This window comes from Coregonus clupeaformis, chromosome 7, assembly GCF_020615455.1.
Source record: "Coregonus clupeaformis isolate EN_2021a chromosome 7, ASM2061545v1, whole genome shotgun sequence".
Classification (NCBI taxonomy): domain Eukaryota; kingdom Metazoa; phylum Chordata; class Actinopteri; order Salmoniformes; family Salmonidae; genus Coregonus; species Coregonus clupeaformis.
Genome location: NC_059198.1, coordinates 11,325,638 through 11,349,285, shown reverse-complemented (window position 1 = coordinate 11,349,285; position 23,648 = coordinate 11,325,638). Strand labels below are relative to the sequence as shown.

General features: G+C 41.4%; 2 protein-coding genes across 6 annotated transcripts; one reads left to right on the top strand and one right to left on the bottom strand.

Annotated features, from left to right (window-relative positions):
* Positions 1-2,546: 2,546 nt before the first annotated feature.
* LOC121569404 (protein adenylyltransferase SelO) lies at positions 2,547-18,369 on the bottom strand. Of its 2 annotated transcripts, none has more exons than XM_045221160.1 (19): positions 17,863-18,369; positions 17,635-17,754; positions 17,351-17,479; positions 17,172-17,236; positions 16,996-17,052; positions 16,590-16,688; positions 15,251-15,318; positions 14,585-14,672; positions 14,267-14,336; positions 11,406-11,478; positions 11,059-11,142; positions 8,550-8,679; positions 8,300-8,344; positions 8,125-8,206; positions 7,889-7,981; positions 4,518-4,597; positions 3,773-3,816; positions 3,482-3,561; positions 2,547-3,241 (listed from the first exon to the last, which is right to left on the bottom strand). In XM_045221160.1, exons 3-19 carry the CDS (start codon positions 17,462-17,464, stop codon positions 3,119-3,121), a joined length of 1,395 nt encoding a protein of 464 aa, XP_045077095.1. In that variant the 5' UTR covers positions 17,465-17,479; positions 17,635-17,754; positions 17,863-18,369; the 3' UTR covers positions 2,547-3,118. The 2 variants fall into 2 exon arrangements, with proteins under 2 accessions (XP_045077095.1, XP_045077096.1); XM_045221161.1 differs by having other exon boundaries at positions 17,635-17,751.
* Positions 18,370-18,435: 66 nt separating this feature from the next.
* LOC121569405 (all trans-polyprenyl-diphosphate synthase PDSS1) lies at positions 18,436-23,648 on the top strand. Of its 4 annotated transcripts, none has more exons than XM_041880329.2 (11): positions 18,436-18,617; positions 19,725-19,780; positions 19,888-20,020; positions 20,173-20,303; positions 20,726-20,867; positions 21,119-21,230; positions 21,540-21,649; positions 21,749-21,829; positions 21,973-22,086; positions 22,296-22,376; positions 22,614-23,648. In XM_041880329.2, the coding sequence occupies exons 1-11, from the start codon at positions 18,465-18,467 to the stop codon at positions 22,752-22,754; spliced, it is 1,254 nt and encodes a 417-aa protein (XP_041736263.1). In that variant the 5' UTR covers positions 18,436-18,464; the 3' UTR covers positions 22,755-23,648. The 4 variants fall into 4 exon arrangements, with proteins under 4 accessions (XP_041736263.1, XP_041736262.1, XP_041736261.1 ...); XM_041880328.2 differs by having other exon boundaries at positions 19,885-20,020; XM_041880327.2 differs by having other exon boundaries at positions 18,436-18,692.

Below are 23,648 nucleotides of genomic sequence, written 5' to 3'. Positions count from 1 at the left end.
CATGTTTTGCAGAGGGGTCAAATACTTACTTCCCTCATTAAAATGCGAATCAATTTATAACATTTTTGACATGCATTTTTCTGTTGTTATTCTGTCTCTTAATGTTCAAATAAACCGACCATTACAATTATAGACTGATCATGTCTTTGTCAGTGGGCAAACGTATAAAATCAGCAGGGGCTCAAATACTTTTTTCCCTCACTGTATGCTGAGCACTTGTTGGCTGCTTTTCCTTCACTCTGCGGTCCGACTCATCTCAATTGAGGTCGGGATTGTGTGCAGCACTCCATCACTCTCCTTCTTGGTCAAATACCCGTTACACAGCCTGGAGGGTCATGTCCTGTTGGAAAAACAAATGATAGTCCCGCTAAGCGCAAACCAGATGGGATGGCATATCGCTGCAGAATGCTGTGGTAGCCATGCTGGTTAAGTGTGCCTTGAATTCTAAATAAATCAGACAGTGTCACCAGCAAAGCGCCCCCACACCATCACACCTCCTCCTCCATGCTTCACGGTGGGAACCACACATGCAGAGATCATCCGTTCACCTACTCTATGTCTCACAGACACGCCGGTTGGAACCAAAAACCTCAGGTTTGGACATCAGACCAAAGGACAGATTTCCACCGGTCTAATGTCCATTGCTTGTGTTTCTTGACCCAAGCAAGTCTTATTGGTGTCCTTTAGTAGTGGTTTCTTTGCAGTAATTCGACCATGAAGGCCTGATTCACGCAGTCTCCTCTGAACAGTTGTCTAAACTCAAGCAGTTATTTGGGCTGCAATTTGAGGTTGGTAACTCTGGGTCTTCCTTTCCTGTGGCGGTCCTCATGAGAGCCAGTTTCATCATAGCGCTTGATGGTTTTTGCGACTGCACTGGAAGAAACGTTCAAAGTTCTTGAAATAAAATATTGATTGACTGTCATTTCTCTTTCCTTATTTGAGCTGTTCTTTCCATAATATGGACTTGGTCTTTTACCAAATATGGTTATCTTCTGTATACCACCCCTACCTTGTCACAACACAACTGATTGGCTCAAACGCATTAAGAAGGAAAATTCTGCAAATTAACTTAAGGCACACCTGTTAATTGAAATGCATTCCAGGTGACTACCTCATGAAGCTGGTTGAGAAAATGCCAAGTGTGCAAAGCTGTCAACAAGGGAAAGGGTGGCTACTTTTGAAGAATCTAAAATATATTTTGATTTAACACTTTTTTAGTTACTACATGATTCCATGTGTTATTTCATAGTTTTGACGTCTTCACTATTATTCTACAATGTAGAAAATAGTTTTAAAAAATAAAGAAAAACAATGGAATGAGTAGGTGTCAACTTTTGACCGGTACTGTATGTATGTATATATATATATATACACACACACACACACACATGACCTTTGCCTCTGATTTGCTGAGGGGAACCTATAATCTTCCCAGAAATAACTTTTTCAGATACCTACAGATTACTGTTAGAAAACATCTTCCTACATTTGAAAATGCTACACCTTCCATGTTTGATGGACGCATCAAAATATGTCCCACCACAGGCAAAAATATATTGTCTGACTTTTCAATCTGTTGTCACACCCTAAACAGACGCCATTAAGGCAAAATGGGAGGAAGAACTAGCCACTGACATTTCTGTTACAGACTGGGATGGCCACACCTGCTCAATTAACTTCAAACCTTGTCTTATACAATTCAAGATCTTACACAGATTACACTATTACAAAACTAAGCTGCATAGGATATTTCCTGATACCGGGATGCTGACCTTCTAGGCAGAGTTGCAAAGAAAAAGCCATATCTCAGACTGCCCATCTTAATCTTTTATTTTTATTGGCCAGTCTGAGATATGGCTTTTTCTTTGCAACTCTGCCTAGAAGGTCAGCATCCCAGAGTTGCCTCTTCACTGTTGACGTTGAGACTGGTGTTTTGCGGGTACTATTTAATGAAGCTGCCAGTTGAGGACCTGTGAAGCGCCTGTTTCTAAAACTAGACACATGTATTTGTCCTCTTGCTCAGTTGTGCACCGGGGCCTCCCACTCCTCTTTCTATTCTGGTTAGAGCCAGTTTGCGCTGTTCTGTGAAGGGAGTAGAACACAGCATTGTACGAGATCTTCAGTTTCTTGGCAATTTCCCACATGGAATAGCCTTCATTTCTCAGAACAAGAATAGACTGATGAGTTATTTGTTTCTGGCCATTTTGAGCCTGTAATCGAAACCACAATTGCTGATGCTCCAGATACTCAACTAGTCTCAAGAAGGCCAGTTTTATTGCTTCTTTAATCAGCACAACAGTTTTCAGCTGTGCTAACATAATTGCAAAAGGGTTGTCTAATGATCAATTAGCCTTTTTAAATTATAAACTTGGATTAGCAAACACAATGTGCCATTGGAACACAGGACTGATGGTTGCTGATAATGGGCCTCTGTACGCCTATGTAGATATTCCATAAAAAATCTGCCGTTTCCAGCTACAATAGCAATTTACAACATTAACAATGTCTACACTGTATTTCTGATCAATTTGATATTTTAATGGACAAAAACATTGCTTTTTTTTTTTTCGAAAAACAAGGAAATTTCAAAGTGACCCCAAACTTTTGAACGGGTGTGTAGAAACATGCCATTTTCATACATGTAGACTGGTATGGTGCTGGATGAATGAGGTTGAAAAGTGGGAGCATTTCCTCTAGGCTAGAGTATTACTGTTTGAATGTGTCTTGGAGGTGAGGGAGAATGTTGTTTTCTAAAACATGAAAGGGTAATGTTGCTCAGCATGATTCTGTATTATAAATTCAATTTCATTACATGATATGAGTGTTTCCAAAATTGCATCTGTGCCCTTTCCTTGAATTACATGAGGTCAGCAATCAGGGTTCTGGTCATCCAACAGTTGCGTGAATGTTTTTTGTGCAAAGTACTGAACTAAATGTATAGTTCCAGAATAATTCCACCACTATAGCTAGGAAGATAATTGTGAAAAGTCAAACATCAGATGCTTTACAATGCAGAAACTGGTTATCCCAAATGAGGTGTTCAAGAGAAATGTTTTGCAGTGAACACATTCTGAATACACTGCAAATATGAGTCCTGTCATTGAGGCAGAGGCGTCACTCAGGAGGAACAGCTGACCTTTAACCCCTGGGCCCACCATGGGGGTTGTGCTGCATACCCCGCCTCCTCTGCTACGTCCTGTGTGAGGTAGGGTTGTACCAGTGTCTGCTGCAGCAGCTTCACCTAGTGATCAGAGTACGTAGTAAGTAAAGATTGAGTTGGGTAATTTTGTGTGAATTAATGGAAAAGGTCACTATCTTATGGTTGAATTAAATATGGCAGATACTGTTTTAGTCCAGTGCAAAATAGTGGCAGAATCAAGTACTACAAATGTTTTGACTGTTTGCATCTTCCTGAAATAGCTTTCATGATCTTAATTACGTACAATACAACCTGTATTTCAATGTAGTTCAAACGATTTACCTCAGAGAAATCATTCCCCTCAGCCTTCCGTACTGCAGACTCTGCCATCCAGTTCCGCAGCACGTATCTGGGATTGATCCCTGTGGAAAGTTTGATAATCTCAAATGTAAATGGTTTATTTGTTCTACCAAGCAAGAAAATGTATCAATAACAAACAGTATTATTTGCAAAGGTCCCCTTTCTTCATTGCCCTTATTCAGTAGGAGGGGACTGCATCATCATAATAATCAGTCAGAGGACTGGAGCTTGCTATCAGGTCAATCTGTCAGCGTTACCATGGTGATTGCTTACTTTTCATCCTGTGTTGACGATCCTCATCAGAATCACCTCCCTGCCTGAGCCATTAAAAACAAAGAATCAATCATCTAACAAAAGGCCATGAATCTGTGAGACTAATGTTAATCGAGCCAGTTAAATGATAGGGCAAACATTTTATTTCTGCTTAAAGAGACATACCCAAACTTAATTACTTTTCATGAATGGCCATAAACAACAACTGATAATATTGCATAGTTTTAGAAGGGTCTGGAAATCTTGTTTCTGGTAAAAAGGTATAAATTGCTGAGGTGTACTCACTTTAGAGGATCCAAGCTCAATTACATAGTATAAATATTATGAAAATATGAAAAATCATAACAATTCTTCCAATTCAACAAAAGTGGGGCAATGGGGCTAGAAATGACAAATGCTTTCTAAATATAGTAACAATCAAACTACTTACTATAAGATTTCACATTTCTTAACTAAAATAAATATGATCATACTTAGTGACGGCACAATATTGGCACTATTTTAAGACATGGGACCCTACGATGTTCACAGAGCGCTTTGTAAACCAAAATGTCAGTCGGAACCGGTGCAGAACTGCTCAAAGACCCCAAATAGGGGACTTAACATAACCCCCACACAAAAAGGGAAAGAAAATATGGAATACAGTTGAGTAATGAGTCATCAGAATATTTGAGAGAAACTAACTGGGGTCATAAAAAGCATATTAACCAAATGTTTGATAACAGTGCATTCCTACTGTACATACCTTTTTAGTCTATGCAGGTACATGCTGACCCACTCTGGGTACAGCTTATGGGAAGCCAGGTTCTGCAGGGCCCACATCACCTAACAGGGACGAAAGAGGAGAGGAAGAGAGGACTTTAGTACTTTAAGGGGCAATCTGCGATTCGAAAAACAACGCATCTTCAAGAATCAATGGCTACAGTGGGGAAAAAAAGTATTTAGTCAGCCACCAATTGTGCAAGTTCTCCCACTTAAAAAGATGAGAGAGGCCTGTAATTTTCATCATAGGTACACGTCAACTATGACAGACAAAATGAGAGAAAAAAATTCCAGAAAATCACATTGTAGGATTTTTAATGAATTTATTTGCAAATTACGGTGGAAAATAAGTATTTGGTCAATAACAAAAGTTTTTCAATACTTTGTTATATACCCTTTGTTGGCAATGACACAGGTCAAACGTTTTCTGTAAGTCTTCACAAGGTTTTCACACACTGTTGCTGGTATTTTGGCCCATTCCTCCATGCAGATCTCCTCTAGAGCAGTGATGTTTTGGGGCTGTCGCTGGGCAACACAGACTTTCAACTCCCTCCAAAGATTTTCTATGGGGTTGAGATCTGGAGACTGGCTAGGCCACTCCAGGACCTTGAAATGCTTCTTACGAAGCCACTCCTTCGTTGCCCGGGCGGTGTGTTTGGGATCATTGTCATGCTGAAAGACCCAGCCACGTTTCATCTTCAATGCCCTTGCTGATGGAAGGAGGTTTTCACTCAAAATCTCACGATACATGGCCCCATTCATTCTTTCCTTTACACGGATCAGTCGTCCTGGTCCCTTTGCAGAAAAACAGCCCCAAAGCATGATGTTTCCACCCCCATGCTTCACAGTAGGTATGGTGTTCTTTGGATGCAACTCAGCATTCTTTGTCCTCCAAACACGACGAGTTGAGTTTTTACCAAAAAGTTATATTTTGGTTTCATCTGACCATATGACATTCTCCCAATCCTCTTCTGGATCATCTAAATGCACTCTAGTAAACTTCAGACGGGCCTGGACATGTACTGGCTTAAGCAGGGGGACATGTCTGGCACTGCAGGATTTGAGTCCCTGGCGGCGTAGTGTGTTACTGATGGTAGGCTTTGTTACTTGGTCCCGGCTCTCTGCAGGTCATTCACTAGGTCCCCCCGTGTGGTTCTGGGATTTTTGCTCACCGTTCTTGTGATCATTTTGACCCCCACGGGGTGAGATCTTGCGTGGAGCCCCAGATCGAGGAGATTATCAGTGGTCTTGTATGTCTTCCATTTCCTAATAATTGCTCCCACAGTTGATTTCTTCAAACCAAGCTGCTTACCTATTGCAGATTCAGTCTTCCCAGCCTGGTGCAGGTCTACAATTTTGTTTCTGGTGTCCTTTGGCAGCTCTTTGGTCTTGGCCATAGTGGAGTTTGGAGTGTGACTGTTTGAGGTTGTGTACAGGTGTCTTTTATACTGATAACAAGTTCAAACAGGTGCCATTAATACAGGTAACGAATGGAGGACAGAGGAGCCTCTTAAAGAAGAAGTTACAGGTCTGTGAGAGCCAGAAATCTTGCTTGTTTGTAGGTGACCAAATACTTATTTTCCACCATAATTTGCAAATACATTCATTAAAAATCTATATATCTATATATATACAGTGGGGGAAAAAGTATTTAGTCAGCCACCAATTGTGCAAGTTCTCCCACTTAAAAAGATGAGAGAGGCCTGTAATTTTCATCATAGGTACACGTCAACTATGACAGACAAATTGAGAAAAGAAATCCAGAAAATCACATTGTAGGATTTTTAATGAATGTATTTGCAAATTATGGTGGAAAATAAGTATTTGGTCACCTACAAACAAGCAAGATTTCTGGCTCTCACAGACCTGTAACTTCTTCTTTAAGAGGCTCCTCTGTCCTCCACCCGTTACCTGTATTAATGGCACCTGTTTGAACTTGTTATCAGTATAAAAGACACCTGTACACAACCTCAAACAGTCACACTCCAAACTCCACTATGGCCAAGACCAAAGAGCTGTCAAAGGACACCAGAAACAAAATTGTAGACCTGCACCAGGCTGGGAAGACTGAATCTGCAATAGGTAAGCAGCTTGGTTTGAAGAAATCAACTGTGGGAGCAATTATTAGGAAATGGAAGACATACAAGACCACTGATAATCTCCCTCGATCTGGGGCTCCACGCAAGATCTCACCCTGTGGGGTCAAAATGATCACAAGAACGGTGAGCAAAAATCCCAGAACCACACGGGGGACCTAGTGAATGACCTGCAGAGAGCCGGGACCAAAGTAACAAAGCCTACCATCAGTAACACACTACGCCGCCAGGACTCAAATCCTGCAGTGCTAGACGTGTCCCCCTGCTTAAGCCAGTACATGTCCAGGCCCATCTGAAGTTTGCTAGAGTGCATTTGGATGATCCAGAAGAGGATTGGGAGAATGTCATATGGTCAGATGAAACCAAAATATAACTTTTTGGTAAAAACTCAACTCTTCGTGTTTGGAGGACAAAGAATGCTGAGTTGCATCCAAAGAACACCATACCTACTGTGAAGCATGGGGTGGAAACATCATGCTTTGGGGCTGTTTTTCTGCAAAGGGACCAGGACGACTGATCCGTGTAAAGGAAAGAATGAATGGGGCCATGTATCGTGAGATTTTGAGTGAAAACCTCCTTCCATCAGCAAGGGCATTGAAGATGAAACGTGGCTGGGTCTTTCAGCATGACAATGATCCCAAACACACCGCCCGGGCAACGAAGGAGTGGCTTCGTAAGTAGCATTTCAAGGTCCTGGAGTGGCCTAGCCAGTCTCCAGATCTCAACCCCATAGAAAATCTTTGGAGGGAGTTGAAAGTCTGTGTTGCCCAGCGACAGCCCCAAAACATCACTGCTCTAGAGGAGATCTGCATGGAGGAATGGGCCAAAATACCAGCAACAGTGTGTGAAAACCTTGTGAAGACTTACAGAAAACGTTTGACCTGTGTCATTGCCAACAAAGGGTATATAACAAAGTATTGAAAAACTTTTGTTATTGACCAAATACTTATTTTCCACCGTAATTTGCAAATAAATTCATTAAAAATCCTACAATGTGATTTTCTGGAATTTTTTTCTCTCATTTTGTCTGTCATAGTTGACGTGTACCTATGATGAAAATTACAGGCCTCTCTCATCTTTTTAAGTGGGAGAACTTGCACAATTGGTGGCTGACTAAATACTTTTTTTCCCCACTGTAATTCATTTAAAAGACCAAAAATGGATGTAGCAATTGCAGATTGCCCCTATAATGTACAGTTAATCAGCAGTATTTTGTCTTGTGATTGTTTGTAGAGGGTTAATAAGCAATGTGTATGACCTGTAAGTTGGACATGTTGTGAAGTTGCTGCATTGAGGCTTCACTCAGCTGTCTGAAGGTCATGGTGAAGTCTGCACCTGTGTCCTCCATTAGCTGAGGAGACACAGGAGGGAGAGAAAGACAGCCAATCAAATTCACTGGACAGGGACAATATACCAACATCAGGTCAAAGGTCACTCACAGGGTCAGAGATGGAGAGAGACACACACAGAATCTTAGAGAAATGAACCACTTGCCTTGAGCAGAAATGCAATGAGATATTCATCCTCCTCCTCCTCGCCAAGTAAATCTAACTTAGCCTTAAACAGCTTGTGAAATCTGGAATGATAAAGTTGAACATAATATTTGGAGGAAAAAGGGAACTTACAGACACATTCAAATGCACACACAAGAGAGAGGGAGATAAATTACCTCATCTGGTATATATGTGGGTACCCTTTCAGTACTTGCCCAGCCCTTCAAAAAAATAGTTTTTAACAGTTACAATGTACATTCCCCAACATCCTCTGACAAACAAATGTAATGGGAATGATGTACTTACCAGAGCTATACGGACATTTCTGATGTGCAAACCGATATTACATTTCAGAATTTGTTAAAAATAGGTTACGGTTAGGGTTATGCTCGTCAGAACAGTTCGTATAACCCTTCCCGTACTTACCCTTGCCTCTGTTCTAGGGTCAGCACTGGAGTTAGGGCTTCTAGAAGTTTCTCCAGGTTGAACAGACCAACATTGGCCTGAGCCCCGATACTGTACCTCCTCTCCCCATCAGATGTGTTGGGGACAAAATCTGTAACGATCAAGGGAAAAGATCAGTTTCCTTCTTCAACACTAGTGATTCAAAATTCAAAAAAGCACTTGTACATCTGAGTTCTCATTGTAGGTGTGAGGGGAAAATGCGATAACTTCAAAGAAAAGAGAAACCTGCACACTGCTCTTATCACTTATTTGATTAAAGCTTACATTATATGTGATACCTAAGCTTTAAAGGGATACTTCAGGATTTTTATCCACTTCCCCAGAGCCAGATGAAGTCATGGATACCATTTTTATGTCTCTGCATTCAGTATGAAGGAAGTTAGATTTAGTTTCGCGAGCCAATACTAACTAGCGTTAGCACAATTACTGGAAGTCTATGATATCTACTAGCATGCTAGCAGTTACCATAGACATCCAGTCATTGCGCTAACACTAGTTAGCAACTTCCTTCAAACTGCACGTAGACATAAAAATGGTGTCCACAAGTACATCTGACTTTGGTTAAGTAGATAAAGGGCTTCATGCCCAAATCCTGAAGTATCCCTTTAAAGTTTACGTATCACACGTATCACGTAAGCTTTAATAAAATAAGTGATACGAGGGTTTCTCTTCACTTCTTCAAAATTGTAAAAACAAATCGGCTACCAACAGATATTTTTTTTATTAAAGATACAACATAGGAAAAAAAATTAGAAACCTGTAGGTACAAAATGACAGAAACGGTAGGCCAATAGGAATAATATTAGATATCAATACGTCCTGAAAGGGCTGTACAGTGGGGAAAAAATGTATTTAGTCAGCCACCAATTGTGCAAGTTCTCCCACTTAAAAAGATGAGAGAGGCCTGTAATTTTCATCATAGGTACATGTCAACTATGACAGACAAAATGAGGGAAAAAATCCAGAAAATCACATTGTAGGATTTTTTATGAATTTATTTGCAAATTATGGTGGAAAATAAGTATTTGGTCACCTACAAACAAGCAAGATTTCTGCCTCTCACAGACCTGTAACTTCTTCTTTAAGAGGCTCCTCTGTCCTCCACTCGTTACCTGTATTAATGGCACCTGTTTGAACTTGTTATCAGTATAAAAGACACCTGTCCACAACCTCAAACAGTCACACTCCAAACTCCACTATGGCCAAGATCAAAGAGCTGTCAAAGGACACCAGAAACAAAATTGTAGACCTGCACCAGGCTGGGAAGACTCAATCTGCAATAGGTAAGCAGCTTGGTTTGAAGAAATCAACTGTGGGAGCAATTATTAGGAAATGGAAGACATACAAGACCACTGATAATCTCCCTCGATCTGGGGCTCCTCGCAAGATCTCACCCCGTGGGGTCAAAATGATCACAAGAACGGTGAGCAAAAATCCCAGAACCACACGGGGAGACCTAGTGAATGACCTGCAGTGAGCTGGGACCAAAGTAACAAAGCCTACCATCAGTAACACACTACGCCGCCAGGGACTCAAATCCTGCAGTGCCAGACGTGTCCCCCTGCTTAAGCCAGTACATGTCCAGGCCCGTCTGAAGTTTGCTAGAGTGCATTTGGATGATCAAGAAGAGGATTGGGAGAATGTCATATGGTCAGATGAAACCAAAATAGAACTTTTTGGTAAAAACTCAACTCGTCGTGTTTGGAGGACAAAGAATGCTGAGTTGCATCCAAAGAACACCATACCTACTGTGAAGCATGGGGGTGGAAACATCATGCTTTGGGGCTGTTTTTCTGCAAAGGGACCAGGATGACTGATCTGTGTAAAGGAAAGAATGAATGGGGCCATGTATCGTGAGATTTTGAGTGAAAACCTCCTTCCATCAGCAAGGGCATTGAAGATGAAACGTTGCTGGGTCTTTCAGCATGACAATGATCCCAAACACACCGCCCGGGCAACGAAGGAGTGGCTTCGTAAGAAGCATTTCAAGGTCCTGGAGTGGCCTAGCCAGTCTCCAGATCTCAACCCCATAGAAAATCTTTGGAGGGAGTTGAAAGTCCGTGTTGCCCAGTGACAGCCCCAAAACATCACTGCTCTAGAGGAGATCTGCATGGAGGAATGGGCCAAAATACCAGCAACAGTGTGTGAAAACCTTGTGAAGACTTACAGAAAACGTTTGACCTGTGTCATTGCCAACAAAGGGTATATAACAAAGTATTGAGAAACTTTTGTTATTGACCAAATACTTATTTTCCACCATAATTTGCAAATAAATTCTAAAAATTCTAAAAATGCTACAATGTGATTTTCTGGATTTTTTTTCTCATTTTGTCTGTCATAGTTGACGTGTACCTATGATGAAAATTACAGGCCTCTCGCATCTTTTTAAGTGGGAGAACTTGCACAATTGGTGGCTGACTAAATACTTTTTTTCCCCACTGTATATGCATGAGCGAGATACTGTACATACTTGGGTTGTAGGCTTCCATAAAGCCAAACGGTCCGTAGTCAATGGTGATAGACAAGAGGCTGAAGTTGTCAGTGTTGCATACTCCTGTTAGGGCAATGAAATACTATATAAACACAGTTAACCACCATGTAGTATAAACAGAATGGAATTATGTGCATACTGCATGTTAGAATAGTGCCAATTCACGGATTCGTATTTCTCATAAATCACTATGAAGAGTGTATTTTGATGTATAAACTGCTACTATAATCGTAATTGTGACTGATAACGCCAATATCAAATTGCATTGGATTCAAGTGCATTATTTTGCTGAAGTGCAGTAATTTGTCATACTGAGTACTACTCACCATGTGCAAAGCCAATAGACATCCACTGGGCAATGAGGTGAGCGGTCTCATTCACAACCCTGGAGTAAAATATCTGAGACAACACACAGCAAAAATCAGCATGTACAAAAATATACAGATTAAGAACACCTGTTCAGTATAAAATATTTCATGTTTGAGCATTATATACTGAGATCATTGTACCGGTAAGTAGTAGTTTAGTAGTGTATTTAAGCCTAAATGTAAATTAGCAACAATGCCCAAAGGCAAATTAGACCATTGTAGGACATGGTGATGGAGAGAAGTTCAGAAATAATGAGAGACACTTTATTATTTGAGTATTCAGGTAATTCGTTTCCAATGCCCAGCGTGATAGGGTCACATCAGTCCTAGAGTGAGCTACAGTGAGGGAAAAAAGTATTTGATCCCCTGCTGATTTTGTATGTTTTCCCACTGACAAAGACATGATCAGTCTATAATTTTAATGGTAGGTTTATTTGAACAGTGAGAGACAGAATAACAACAAAAAAATCCAGAAAAACACATGTCAAACATTTTTATAAATTGATTTGCATTTTAATGAGGGAAATAAGTATTTGACCCCTCTGCAAAATATGACTTAGTACTTGGTGGCAAAACCCTTGTTGGCAATCAGAGGTCAGACGTTTCTTGTAGTTGGCCACCAGGTTTGCACACATCTCAGGAGGGATTTTGTCCCACTCCTCTTTGCAGATCTTTTCCAAGTCATTAAGGTTTCGAGCCTGACGTTTGGCAACTCGAACCTTTAGCTCCCTCCACAGATTTTCTATGGGATTAAGATCTGGAGACTGGCTAAGCCACTCCAGGACCTTAATGTGCTTCTTCTTGAGCCACTCCTTTGTTGCCTTGGCCGTGTGTTTTGGGTCATTGTCATGCTGGAATACCTATCCACGACCCATTTTCAATGCCCTGGCTGAGGGAAGGAGGTTCTCACCAAAGATTTGACGGTACATGGCGCCGTCCATCGTCCCTTTGATGCGGTGAAGTTGTCTTGTCCCCTTTGCAGAAAAACACCCCCAAAGCATAATGTTTCCACCTCCATGTTTGACGGTGGGGATGGTGTTCTTGGGGTCACAGGCAGCATTCCTCCTCCTCCAAACACAGCGAGTTGAGTTGATGCCAAAGAGCTCCATTTTGGTCTCATCTGACCACAACACTTTCACCCAGTTCTGCTCTGAATCATTCAGATGTTCATTGGCAAACTTCAGACGGCCCTTTATATGTGCTTTCTTGAGCAGGGGGACCTTGCGGGCGCTGCAGGATTTCAGTCCTTCACGGCGTAGTGTGTTACCAATTGTTTTCTTGGTGACTATGGTCCCAGTTGCCTTGAGATCATTGACAAGATCTTCCCGTGTAGTTCTGGGTTGATTCCTCACCGTTCTCATGATCATTGCAACTCCACAAGGTGAGATCTTGCATGGAGCCCCAGGCCAAGGGAGATTGACTGTTGTCACCTTCTCACCAAGCTGCTTGGCGATGGTCTTGTAGCCCATTCCAGCCTTGTGTAGGTCTAAAATCTTGTCCCTGACATCCTTGGAGAGCTCTTTGGTCTTGGCCATGGTGGAGAGTTTGGAATCTGATTGATTGATTGCTTCTGTGGACAGGTGTCTTTTATACAGGTAACAAACTGAGATTAGGAGTACTCCCTTTAAGAGTGTGCTCCTAATCTCAGCACGTTACCTGTATAAAAGACACCTGGGAGCCAGAAATCTTTCTGATTAGAGAGGTGGTCTAATACTTATTTCCCTCTTTAAAATGCAAATCAATTTATAACATTTTTGACATTAGTTCTTCTGGATTTTTTTGTTGTTATTCTGTCTCTCACTGTTCAAATAACCCTACCATTAAAATTATAGACTGATCATTTCTTTGTCAGTGGGCAAATGTACAAAATCAGCAGGGGATCAAATACTTTTTTCCCTCACTGTATCTGTCTTTGCAGGTATTTTCAACAGAGCATTAGTGTAACTATACTGAACAAAAACATAAACGCAACATGTAAAGTGTTGGTCCCATGTTTCATGAGCTGAAATAAATTATCTCCGAAATTTTCCATACGCACAAAAAGCTTATTTAGCTCAAATTTGGTGCACAAATTTGTTTACATCCCTGTTAGTGAGAATTTTTCCTTTGCCAAGATAATCCATCCACCTGAGGTGTGGCATATCAAGAAGCTGATTAAACAGCATGATCATTACACAGGTGCACCTTGTGCTGGGGATAATAAAAGCCCACTCTAAAATGTGCAGTTTTGTCACACAACACAACCCCACAGATGTCTCAAGTTTTGAGGGAGTGTGCAACAACCAGAGTTGTTGCCAGATAATGTTCATTTCTCTACCATAAGCCGCCTCCAACGTTGTTTTAGAGAATTTGTCAGTACGTCCAACCGGCCTCACAACCGCAGATCACGTGTAACCATGCCAGCCCAGGACCTCCACATCTGGCTTCTTCACCTGCGGGATCGTCTGTGACCAGCTACCCAGACAGTCTGTAATAAAGCCCTTTTGTGGGGAAAAACTCATTCTGATTGGTTTGGCCTGGCTCTCCAGTGGGTGGGCCTAGCTCCCAAGTGGGTGGGCCTATGCCCTCCCAGGCCCACCCATGGCTGTGCCCCTGCCCAGTCGTGAAATCCATAGATTAGAGCCTAATGAATTTATTTTAATTGACTGATTTCCTTATATGAACTGTAACTCAGTAAAATCCCTGAAATTGTTGCATGTTGCGTTTATATTTTTGTTCAGTATAATAATGAGGCAAAGTTTTCCCTGATGATTATAAAATAGGCCTACTGAAAATGTAGAAAAAACACAAACATTGAAAATAGATTTATCATCACTCACCAAATATTTGTCTGGATCATTTGAATCAATGGAAGGAAAATGCTCCTGTATCACAAAGTCCAACAATTTCCTGAAAATGAAAACATTTCATGTCCAGAGTTAGAAAGGTTCCCTATTCACGCCAGCTGTCATACATTTCATGATGATACATTTATGATATGTGTATGCTGATACAGTATGTTGATTCTTTGTTTCTGTATTATTCTGTATGTTATTATGTATGTTATTATGTATTCACACCTGTCTGTGCCCCTCGTGAGGAAAGAAATAAGTCAAATAAACAGTTGGTCACAAAAAACAAGATTAGTGTATGCTAACCTTAAAAGATCAAGCTCTTCAGCTTTAGCCAGAATCTCCAATGATCCAATCCGGAACCATGACGTGGCCAGCCGCAGAACAACCGCTCCTGGGGAGAGAGCATCCAAAGATTATGTCAGGAAGGGAAAATATTCATTTACATTTTAGTCATTTAGCAGACGCTCTTATCCAGTGCGACTAATAGTTGGTGCATTCAACTTAAGATAGCTAGGTGAGACAACCACATATCTCAGTCATAGTAGCACATTTTCCCCCAATAAAGATGCTATCAGCAAAGTCTGTGCTAGTAAGAAAAGAAAAGTGTGAGTGTTAGTGCAAGAAAGGCAAGTTAGTGCAAGATATGGCTTGGCACACGTTTTTGCCATATGTATGCAATAAAAATTTTAAATATACCTGGGTCCAGCTAAGATAACAAGAAACCAGTCAACAAATAACATACTGTATTAAAAATATATATACAGTATATTTAATACTTTTAGGTCACACATTACTTACATGCTTCAGAAGATTAAAAAATATCTTCTAAATAACATATTTAACCTAAAGAAATCTATGTGGAAAGTACAATTATGCCAATGTGTGCTGTATGCACGAGTCTGCACACTGAGTAGCAAAAGGGGAGGCTGCCCCTAAGAGAATAAGGACACAACTAATCTTGGCCCTTACCTCTCTCCTTCTTTACTTCCCCATTGTAGAACTGGTCCCTCCACACTGCCTCTTCACTTACAATAAGGCTTGGAGATATAGGCAACACATTTTACAACAAAGAATACACAGAAAAACGTCATAGCAACCAACACTACATCCATCCTCTTCCAAGTTTACAATGATCCCACACTCAAAGCTTAACCCAAAACATGCTTGACCCCTAGCTGTCACCAAAAGGATGATACCCAATTGAGCAGCTGTCAACACGTCCAGTCTGGTAGTTCATCTCAATCATGTTGAAACAGCTGATGGCTGGAACAGAAGGGGTTTCCCAGTGATCTGAATGATAACATTAAAGGTCCTCGGGTAGACCTAGGTTGAGTTCCTGCCCAACTACATTGCTGACGCATGCAATACCTTATAATGCTTCAATAGGTATTTAACATATCAGCTAATCACATCATATGATATAGCCACCTGCTGCCCAACTGCACAGTCAATGGCGTGGCACGTAACCATTGGTTGATGCAATGCAACGCCTGCGCATCTAGTCGGACAGGAACTCGACCAGAGGAGGCTGGTGGGAGGAGCTATAGGAGGACGGGTTCATTGGAATGGCTGGAATCTAACCAATGGAATGGTACCAAACACATCAAACACATGGAAACAACATGTTTGACTCCGTTCCATTGATTCCATTCCAGCATTACAATGAGCCTGCCCTCCTATAAGCTCCTCCCACCAGCCACCTCTGAACTCAACCCCACTGTTGTATCTGTTCTGTGTGTTGATGTTAGCAATATAGGCCATCTGCACTCACCTCTCACTGTTTATCCAATGGATTAGCCCTAGACTCTGATTCAACATTAATATTAAAACTTTATTTTTTGCTGAGAAGATCATAGACTACATTGTTGAGAATAGGCAGCAATCTAAAACAATGAAATCTACATTTAATTGTGAAGAATGAAGGGGTCATTTTGGAGTCTCGTGTTTTTATCTTCTGAGATTTTTGGATGGAGTGAGATTTATTTTGATAGAGAAAGGGAGCTAAAACCATAGAGATATGTACTCATCATGGATATAATCAGTTTTAGCATGGACGTTGCCATCATCCACCATTTTAAAGTAGTCAAGTAGACAACTGGGTGGGGATTCCTATGGGTTGTAGCCTCAATGGCGCTGCCCATGCTGTCACAGATGCTATAATGGCACTGATATAAAGATGTCCTCTATCTATCTCTATGGCTAAAACTCTGTTTGAGTTGTATATCAAAGTGCTTTATTGTATCGAACAATTGTATTGTAGTGTAGTGTTTGACAGACAGCAGTCAAAGCAGCTCATTTGCCGGGTTACCTGGCAGCTCTGCTGGTAGGAACACCCAGGAAGTGCATGGCCTCACTGCAGAGGAACTCTCTGACTGAGGAGCGGACCACAGCACGGCCATCTCCTGACCTGTAGTACAACAGACAACCTTTCTCAGAAGGTTTTCTTGGGCCCAATCCCAAATCGACCCCTAGACCATACGCCCTATGCACTTGGGGAGATCTGAGAGGATTTAATGGGCCTAAGCAATATGGTAAAACTTCCTCCTAACCTATCAGAGGGCAAGCTGGAACTATTACCAAATTGCTTACACTTACATCCTCTCAGATCTCCACAAGTGTATAGGACATAGGGTGTAGGGGTCTATTTGGGATTGGGCCTCATTGTTAGAAATGTTGCACCTGTTGTCTGTAAAATATAAAAGTGTAGAATTGACCTTGAATATGGAGTCTTTCCAGAGCCTTTGAGCTGGAGTTCCCATCTTTCACCCTTTCTGTGGCAAAACACACACAAGATAACTCATTTGTACCCTGCTGGCAAAGCAGGTTGAAATGCTGTCATTACAACCTCAACCTTCTGTGTAGTCATGTATCCATTCCCAATTCTACTGACCTGCTAGTATATTCACCAAGGAGATGTGGTCGACCATCTCCTAACTGACCTGCCCAGTACCCAAACTAAAAGAGTAAAGAAAACATCACAAGTATTTAGTCATAAACAAGTAGGCTCTTCAAGGGTCAATATGGTATTAGGAGGGACTAATTCATAATGGCATAGAGATGGTACAATACCTGGTGACCCCCATATCTGTGTGTCAGAGGGCTGGATCCAGGAAAAAGTCTACCACCACTGAAGTACTGTAGGAAATTCTCTGACTGGGACACAGCAACATCTAGATCCAACATTCCCTCAATTACCTCCTGGAAAAACAAAGCTACATTAGAATATGTAGTTGCTTCCTTCTATTAAGCTGCTATGACAGTGTTATAACACTGTTATGTTAGGTTAATTCACATCCATTGTAAACCACATTTCTTGACAATATCTAGTCCCTGGAAGTCATATGCAAAATGACCTTAGAAACAGCCACAAGTCTCAGAGGGCCTTTGAGTGGGGTTGGGTCAGACTCTGAAAAAAATGCAGTTCTTCACAGAGCGAACAAAGATGCCATCCACTTGATCAAGGGGGAAGGCTTCTGCAAGAAAAGTCAAACAAAGTTATTTACAAATCTGTTTGATCATGCATACTGTCAAAACTTTGCTGGGTATTTGGTTGACAAATAATGCAATTCTGAGGGATTTACCTATTAGCTTTTTACATGACAGTTTGAAGTGGTCAAAATCGTGCAAGTGTTTCTCCACACTCTTGTTGAAGTTGAAAGCATGAATGTAGTGGTGTCTGTCTGACACAGTGTCATCATGACTTTGACAGCTTTCAATAGTATCACAATAGTCCATACATGCAGACATGATGATTAGGTTTGCCAAACCTAAGAGAACATAGCTTGAGGCACTGTAAATAACCATCATTGCAACTCAAATGTACCTAGTTAGCAAACCTGACAGCTGATTGCTGGCTACAAAACCACCATTAGTTAGTTAACTCTCTGAATTGATGAGATCCACACTGCATGATCCATATGACATAAGAGACTATCAAGTTTCTCAACTATCTCGTGCATTCCTCTTTTTGTGGCACCTAACCATCACAGAAGACATTAACTTTACAGTGAGACAGTGGTATACTCTCTACTAAAGCACTTTACAATACAACAAAAGAGGAATTGTTTTTTGCTGCAGAATACTTCCTGATTTTTAAAACGTCATGACGTCAACCAACGTAATTTGCGTTCTTCCGCTTCCGGCGTCACGTTGTATAATATTTTCCAGGGATGTGTGGTGGAACATGGCGATACCGTGGAGGCTCTGTTGGAGGTGGACTACAGGCGCTACGAGTACACGTGTACTAGAAACCATATGCGGTTTTAATGGAAGGTCTGCTACGTTTGCTGCCTCGTCTCTCCGAGGAACGGGGGCCGTCGCTTGCTCGGGATATGAGGTAGATATCGTGCGCGCGTGTCAGTGCCAATATTTCGCCGGGCGGGCGTGCTGTCAACCCAAGGAAGGTCAACCGGTATTTAACATGGAATCTGCAAGCTGATCTTATCTTATTGAATGAGCTATAGCTTGCCTGGTGTAGCTATATTGGGATTTAGTCCAGTTTATTCCAGTTGTAGTAGCGAACAAAAAACATCTATATTTTATGAAGGACATTGGTTTTGTGGGTATAGTTACAACAAAGATTGTTGCTATTTGACAAGATGGTTTGGAGTTCTAGCTAGCCATACCATACATCTTGCTGGTTTGTTCTGCAGTCTCAGTTTAGCTAAAGGTCAAGACAATTAATGTCATTGCAGGGCTACACTGTACTAAGCCTTGCACTTGATTTATCTCACTGACTTAACCCTTTTAGTTCAGAAGGGACACTAGGTTATAGGGTTGGGCAGATATATGATTACATTTAATAATATGATATTTGACATTGACGATATGTCGTGATGTGCAAGACCATACTCTATTCCCCTCAAACTAAGCAAGTGCCACTTCGTTTTTTCATTGTTCCCCTCTAATCAGGGACTGATTTAGACCTGGAACACCAGGTGGGTGGAATTAATTATCAGGTAGAACAGAGAACCAGCAGGCTCCGGACCTTGTAGGGTAAGAGTTGAATACCCCTGCTCTATTTGAACTTTACAAATCAAAACTGTGCAGTTTGATCAGTTAGGCTGTATCAAATATGTTTATTCAATTTTTTTGCATATTTACGATATTATAAAGTCTGGAATCATCTAGTCATTAACGGCACAAAACGATTATATAGGATATCGCAATATTTGGAGTAACTTATCATAGAAGAGGTCTCCCCAAATATCTCCCAACCCTACCATGTTATTACTAGACAGAACTGTCAGTGGGTAGCCTACATTGCTTGGTCAAGTGTATGTGGTTCATAGCCTAGAATAACCTCAACTAGGCTACCTCATAACATTATGTCCTTCAGTAACCTGAGTAAAAGTTGTCAAATGCTCGCCTGACTAAAGGTTTGGCTACATGTGCTTAAGTTGTTGTGCTCAGGTTATTCATTTGTGACATTGATTTCTTTCAGGGGCTGTCTTCCAGGCCTGTACACACAACCTCAAAAGGCAACTATATTCTGACAAGGTGAGTCTGAGATTGAAATATCATATGCAGTAATTTATATAGATAGAGATATGATATATGGATGCAGTAATTGTTATATTTATGTGTGCATATTTATTTTCCAGTAGGCACAAATCAAGGTTGCTTTACCCCACACCAAAGCCTTGCTGCTGCAAAAGGATACACAGTGATGCCAAGTTGAAGGACCCGTTCACACTAGCCCAAAAAGACTTGAATCATTTGTATGATGATATTAAAAAGGTAAGTCATGTGACTTTGTCGTCATGTAGCATGGCTACAGTGTCATGCGCGTCTTACTTTGTCTCATATAGCTTATATGCACAGTTCAGACTACTGTTACTGATATTAAAGTTACTTAACCCCAATAAAGGTGTCTTTTCTGTTCTTCACAGGAGCTTTTTGTGTCCAAATCAGAGCTGAAGTCCTTATGTGACTACTACTTTGACGGGAAGGGCAAGGCCTTCCGACCCATGATAGTGGTGCTGATGGCCCGGGCCTGCAATATTCACAGCAACAGAGATGGGTAAGATACTATCCTGGGTATAGTGCAGTGAACTCGGTAGGTAGTATGTGAACTAGGTACATACATACTTGGTAGTAATGTATGTAGCCTTATGGTGTACAAGAGGCAGACTTGGGTGAGAAACTATGCTAATTAAATGCATCTATCTAGCACACACACCAGGAACAACTTGTCACAAGTGACTGGGGAGAATACACATTTTAGAAAGGTAAGATAGGCTGTACCCTTTGATTGCTGTTTATGACTTCATTGCCGGAGATGGCTGTAGGCTATTACAGTCTAAATGAATCATGCACATGCTATTCCATTGCAATAACCATTTCATAAAATGATTCATTCAGGCTGCCCATATCAGTGATTGTCGATTGAACCAATATGTGTGAGCAAGGTCTGACTATGTAGTTCTCTGTCTGTCTGTGTAGAGATCTGCTCCCAGGCCAGCGGTCCATAGCTATGATCTCTGAAATGATCCACACTGCCAGCCTGGTCCACGATGATGTCATCGACGGCTCGGACAAGCGGAGGGGGAAGACTACCATCAATGAAGTGTGGGGGGAGCGAAAGGTGACCCGAGTCCTCCGAACTAGGGTTGTCTGTTAGCAGTAGCCAGTCATGTTGTCATATACACGCTACTCAACAACAATATATGCAGTTCATGTTATTGAGGAAAATTGTCATATGAAATGACCCCAGTTATCTTGAAAAGGTGCCAGACTAACACCTTTCTGTAATGTATCTTATGACAAACTAATACACCCTTACTAGTTGTAAGATCATATGGTTTTGTTAATCATGTGTTCTATATACTCTCCCAGGCCATTTTAGCTGGAGACTTCATCCTCTCGGCAGCCTCCATGGCTCTGGCCCGTATCGGCAACAACACGGTGGTGTCAGTGCTGTCTCAGGTCATAGAGGATCTGGTGCGAGGTAAGGACCCATGCAACAGTAAGTTGCGCAATATCATTGTTGCATTGCACAAGAAATGCAGTCCGTTACAGTTTAAACAGTTGATTTTTATCTGTTACCTTGGCTGTTTCAGTTACTGTACACTTTAACAGAACTACACTTTGAGTTTTCAGTTCGCTTATCACCATTACCTGCCCTTTTACAGTCAAGATTGTTGTAATGCAACGCTTCTCATTCTGTAAGGGGAAATGAGGAATCAACGTTCAAGATTACCAAAGCGTATAGGAAATGCTATCTCTGTTCACACTAATATATTTGTTGATGTTCCAGGGGAATTCATGCAGCTGGGCTCCAAGGAAAACGAGAATGAGAGATTTAAGCACTACCTCGAGAAGAACTTCAAGAAGACTGCCAGTCTTATTGCGAACAGTTGTAAAGCAGTATGTACGTTCTATCTCGACAACAATAACAGACTTCCAGGAAGTCTTAGGGCAGAACTGAAAAGGTCTGTGTTGACTGGTTGTCATTTTCCATTCAAGGTGTCTATTCTGGTGAACTCGGATCCAGAGGTACATGAAATAGCCTTTCAGTACGGCAGGAACGTAGGCATTGCCTTTCAGGTACATTTCAAAAATTTGCTTTTGCCTCTTGAATGGGTGTCGTATAATATTCTTATTTATTTTATATTTATTTTATAAATTAATTTAAGAATGAAATGTGTAAGTTTTTGAAGTTGACTTAATGTTAATTCTGTGTGTCCTAGCTGGTGGATGATGTGCTGGACTTCACAGCATGTGCCAGCCAGCTAGGAAAGCCTTCGGCTACAGACCTTAAGCTGGGCCTGGCCACCGGACCAGTCCTGTTTGCCTGTCAACAGGTGTGTTATTGTGCACATCTTCCATTTAATGAAGGAAAAAGTTGAACAGTCAACATTTAGCTTCCCATATGGGAAATTAATAACTCTTCTGGTTACTGTCCAACATTGCTATTTCTAGATTGAATCACAGTGACTGATTAGTCTATATATGTATATAATATGCCTAATTGCGTAGTCTGTGACAGTGTATTTTACCGTTTCCTCTTTAGTTTCCTGAGCTGCATGCTATGATCATGAGGAGGTTCAGCACCAGTGGAGACGTGGATCGGGCCTGGCAGTATGTCCTGGAGGTAAGGCTGTTGATGAAGATGGACGGACACATTTCTACCTTTGTGAGAATTGCGTGTATAAAAACACAATCTAAAAATACTATTGGTCTTATGATTATGTAGTCTGCCTTTGCATTGTTTGCTCTTTGGTGTTTTAGGCTGGGTGTCTGTAAAGCACTTTGTGACAACTGCTGATGTAAAAAGGGCTTTATAAAATAAGTTTATAAAATACACCCGCCTGGTTTCTCCTTCCCTCAGAGTGATGGTGTGGATCAGACCAACTACCTGGCCCAGCGCTACTGCCAGGAGGCCATCCGGCAGATCAGCCTGCTTAGGCCCTCCCCGGAACGGGACGCCCTCATCAGGCTCACCGAGATGGTCCTCACCCGCGACAAGTGAGCCCCCACCCCCAAGCTTCACTTCAGGCAGCTACCTGTCCTGTGGAAGGGCCTCCATGGAAGGTTAGATGCCGGGATGAGGAGGGGGAAGATGGTTAATGTTACATCTGTGATATTCCCAGTGGGTCCTGATGGAGCACTGTTTATGCAGGTTTTTGTACATAACTAAGTTAAAGGTGGAACTAAACGGTGCATATACAGGTTCTTCAGGACTGACTTCTGAGATGCACTGCTTCACATTACCCATGGCTTCTTTCTCCCCTCTGGAAAACCCTTAGGGGCTCACAGAACAGAGTGATATGTTATTGACACCAGTGGTTTTCAATGCCAGTTCTGTAGGACCCCTTTCTCTACAGGTTTCTGAACCAACCCCCACCTATTCTTCAATTGAACTTCAACAAAGCGTTCAAATAGCACATCAATGAGGATTGAACACAGAACTGTTTGCACAGGGACCCTCCAGGATCATTGTTGAAAATCGCTGATTTACATGATTTTCACTGTATACAGTACTGTAAATGCAGCCACCGCCCTACCTCCAACTGGCAGACTGTATTGTCATCAAAGGCAGTTATTACACGCAAGGCTTGGGCTGGAATGGACCCTGCAGAATCATTGTAATTCCATGATGAGTCAAGATGGAGTATCATTATGTGTGTGTGAATCTGTATTAAGACGTTGCTCGAAGATCAGTCCGCACCGTAACGGCCAAATGTCAAACGTTTGTCATGGTGACTCGTATCAATTAGAGAATGTTATATTGTAGGTACTTCCTGTCACAAGTGCTTAAAAGTCCCGACCAGTCATTCTGATTCCCATGTAATGTAGCCTTTTGAGTGACTAAAACATCACCCATAATATTTTTACCTGATAAAATATTTTTCTTAAACTTTAA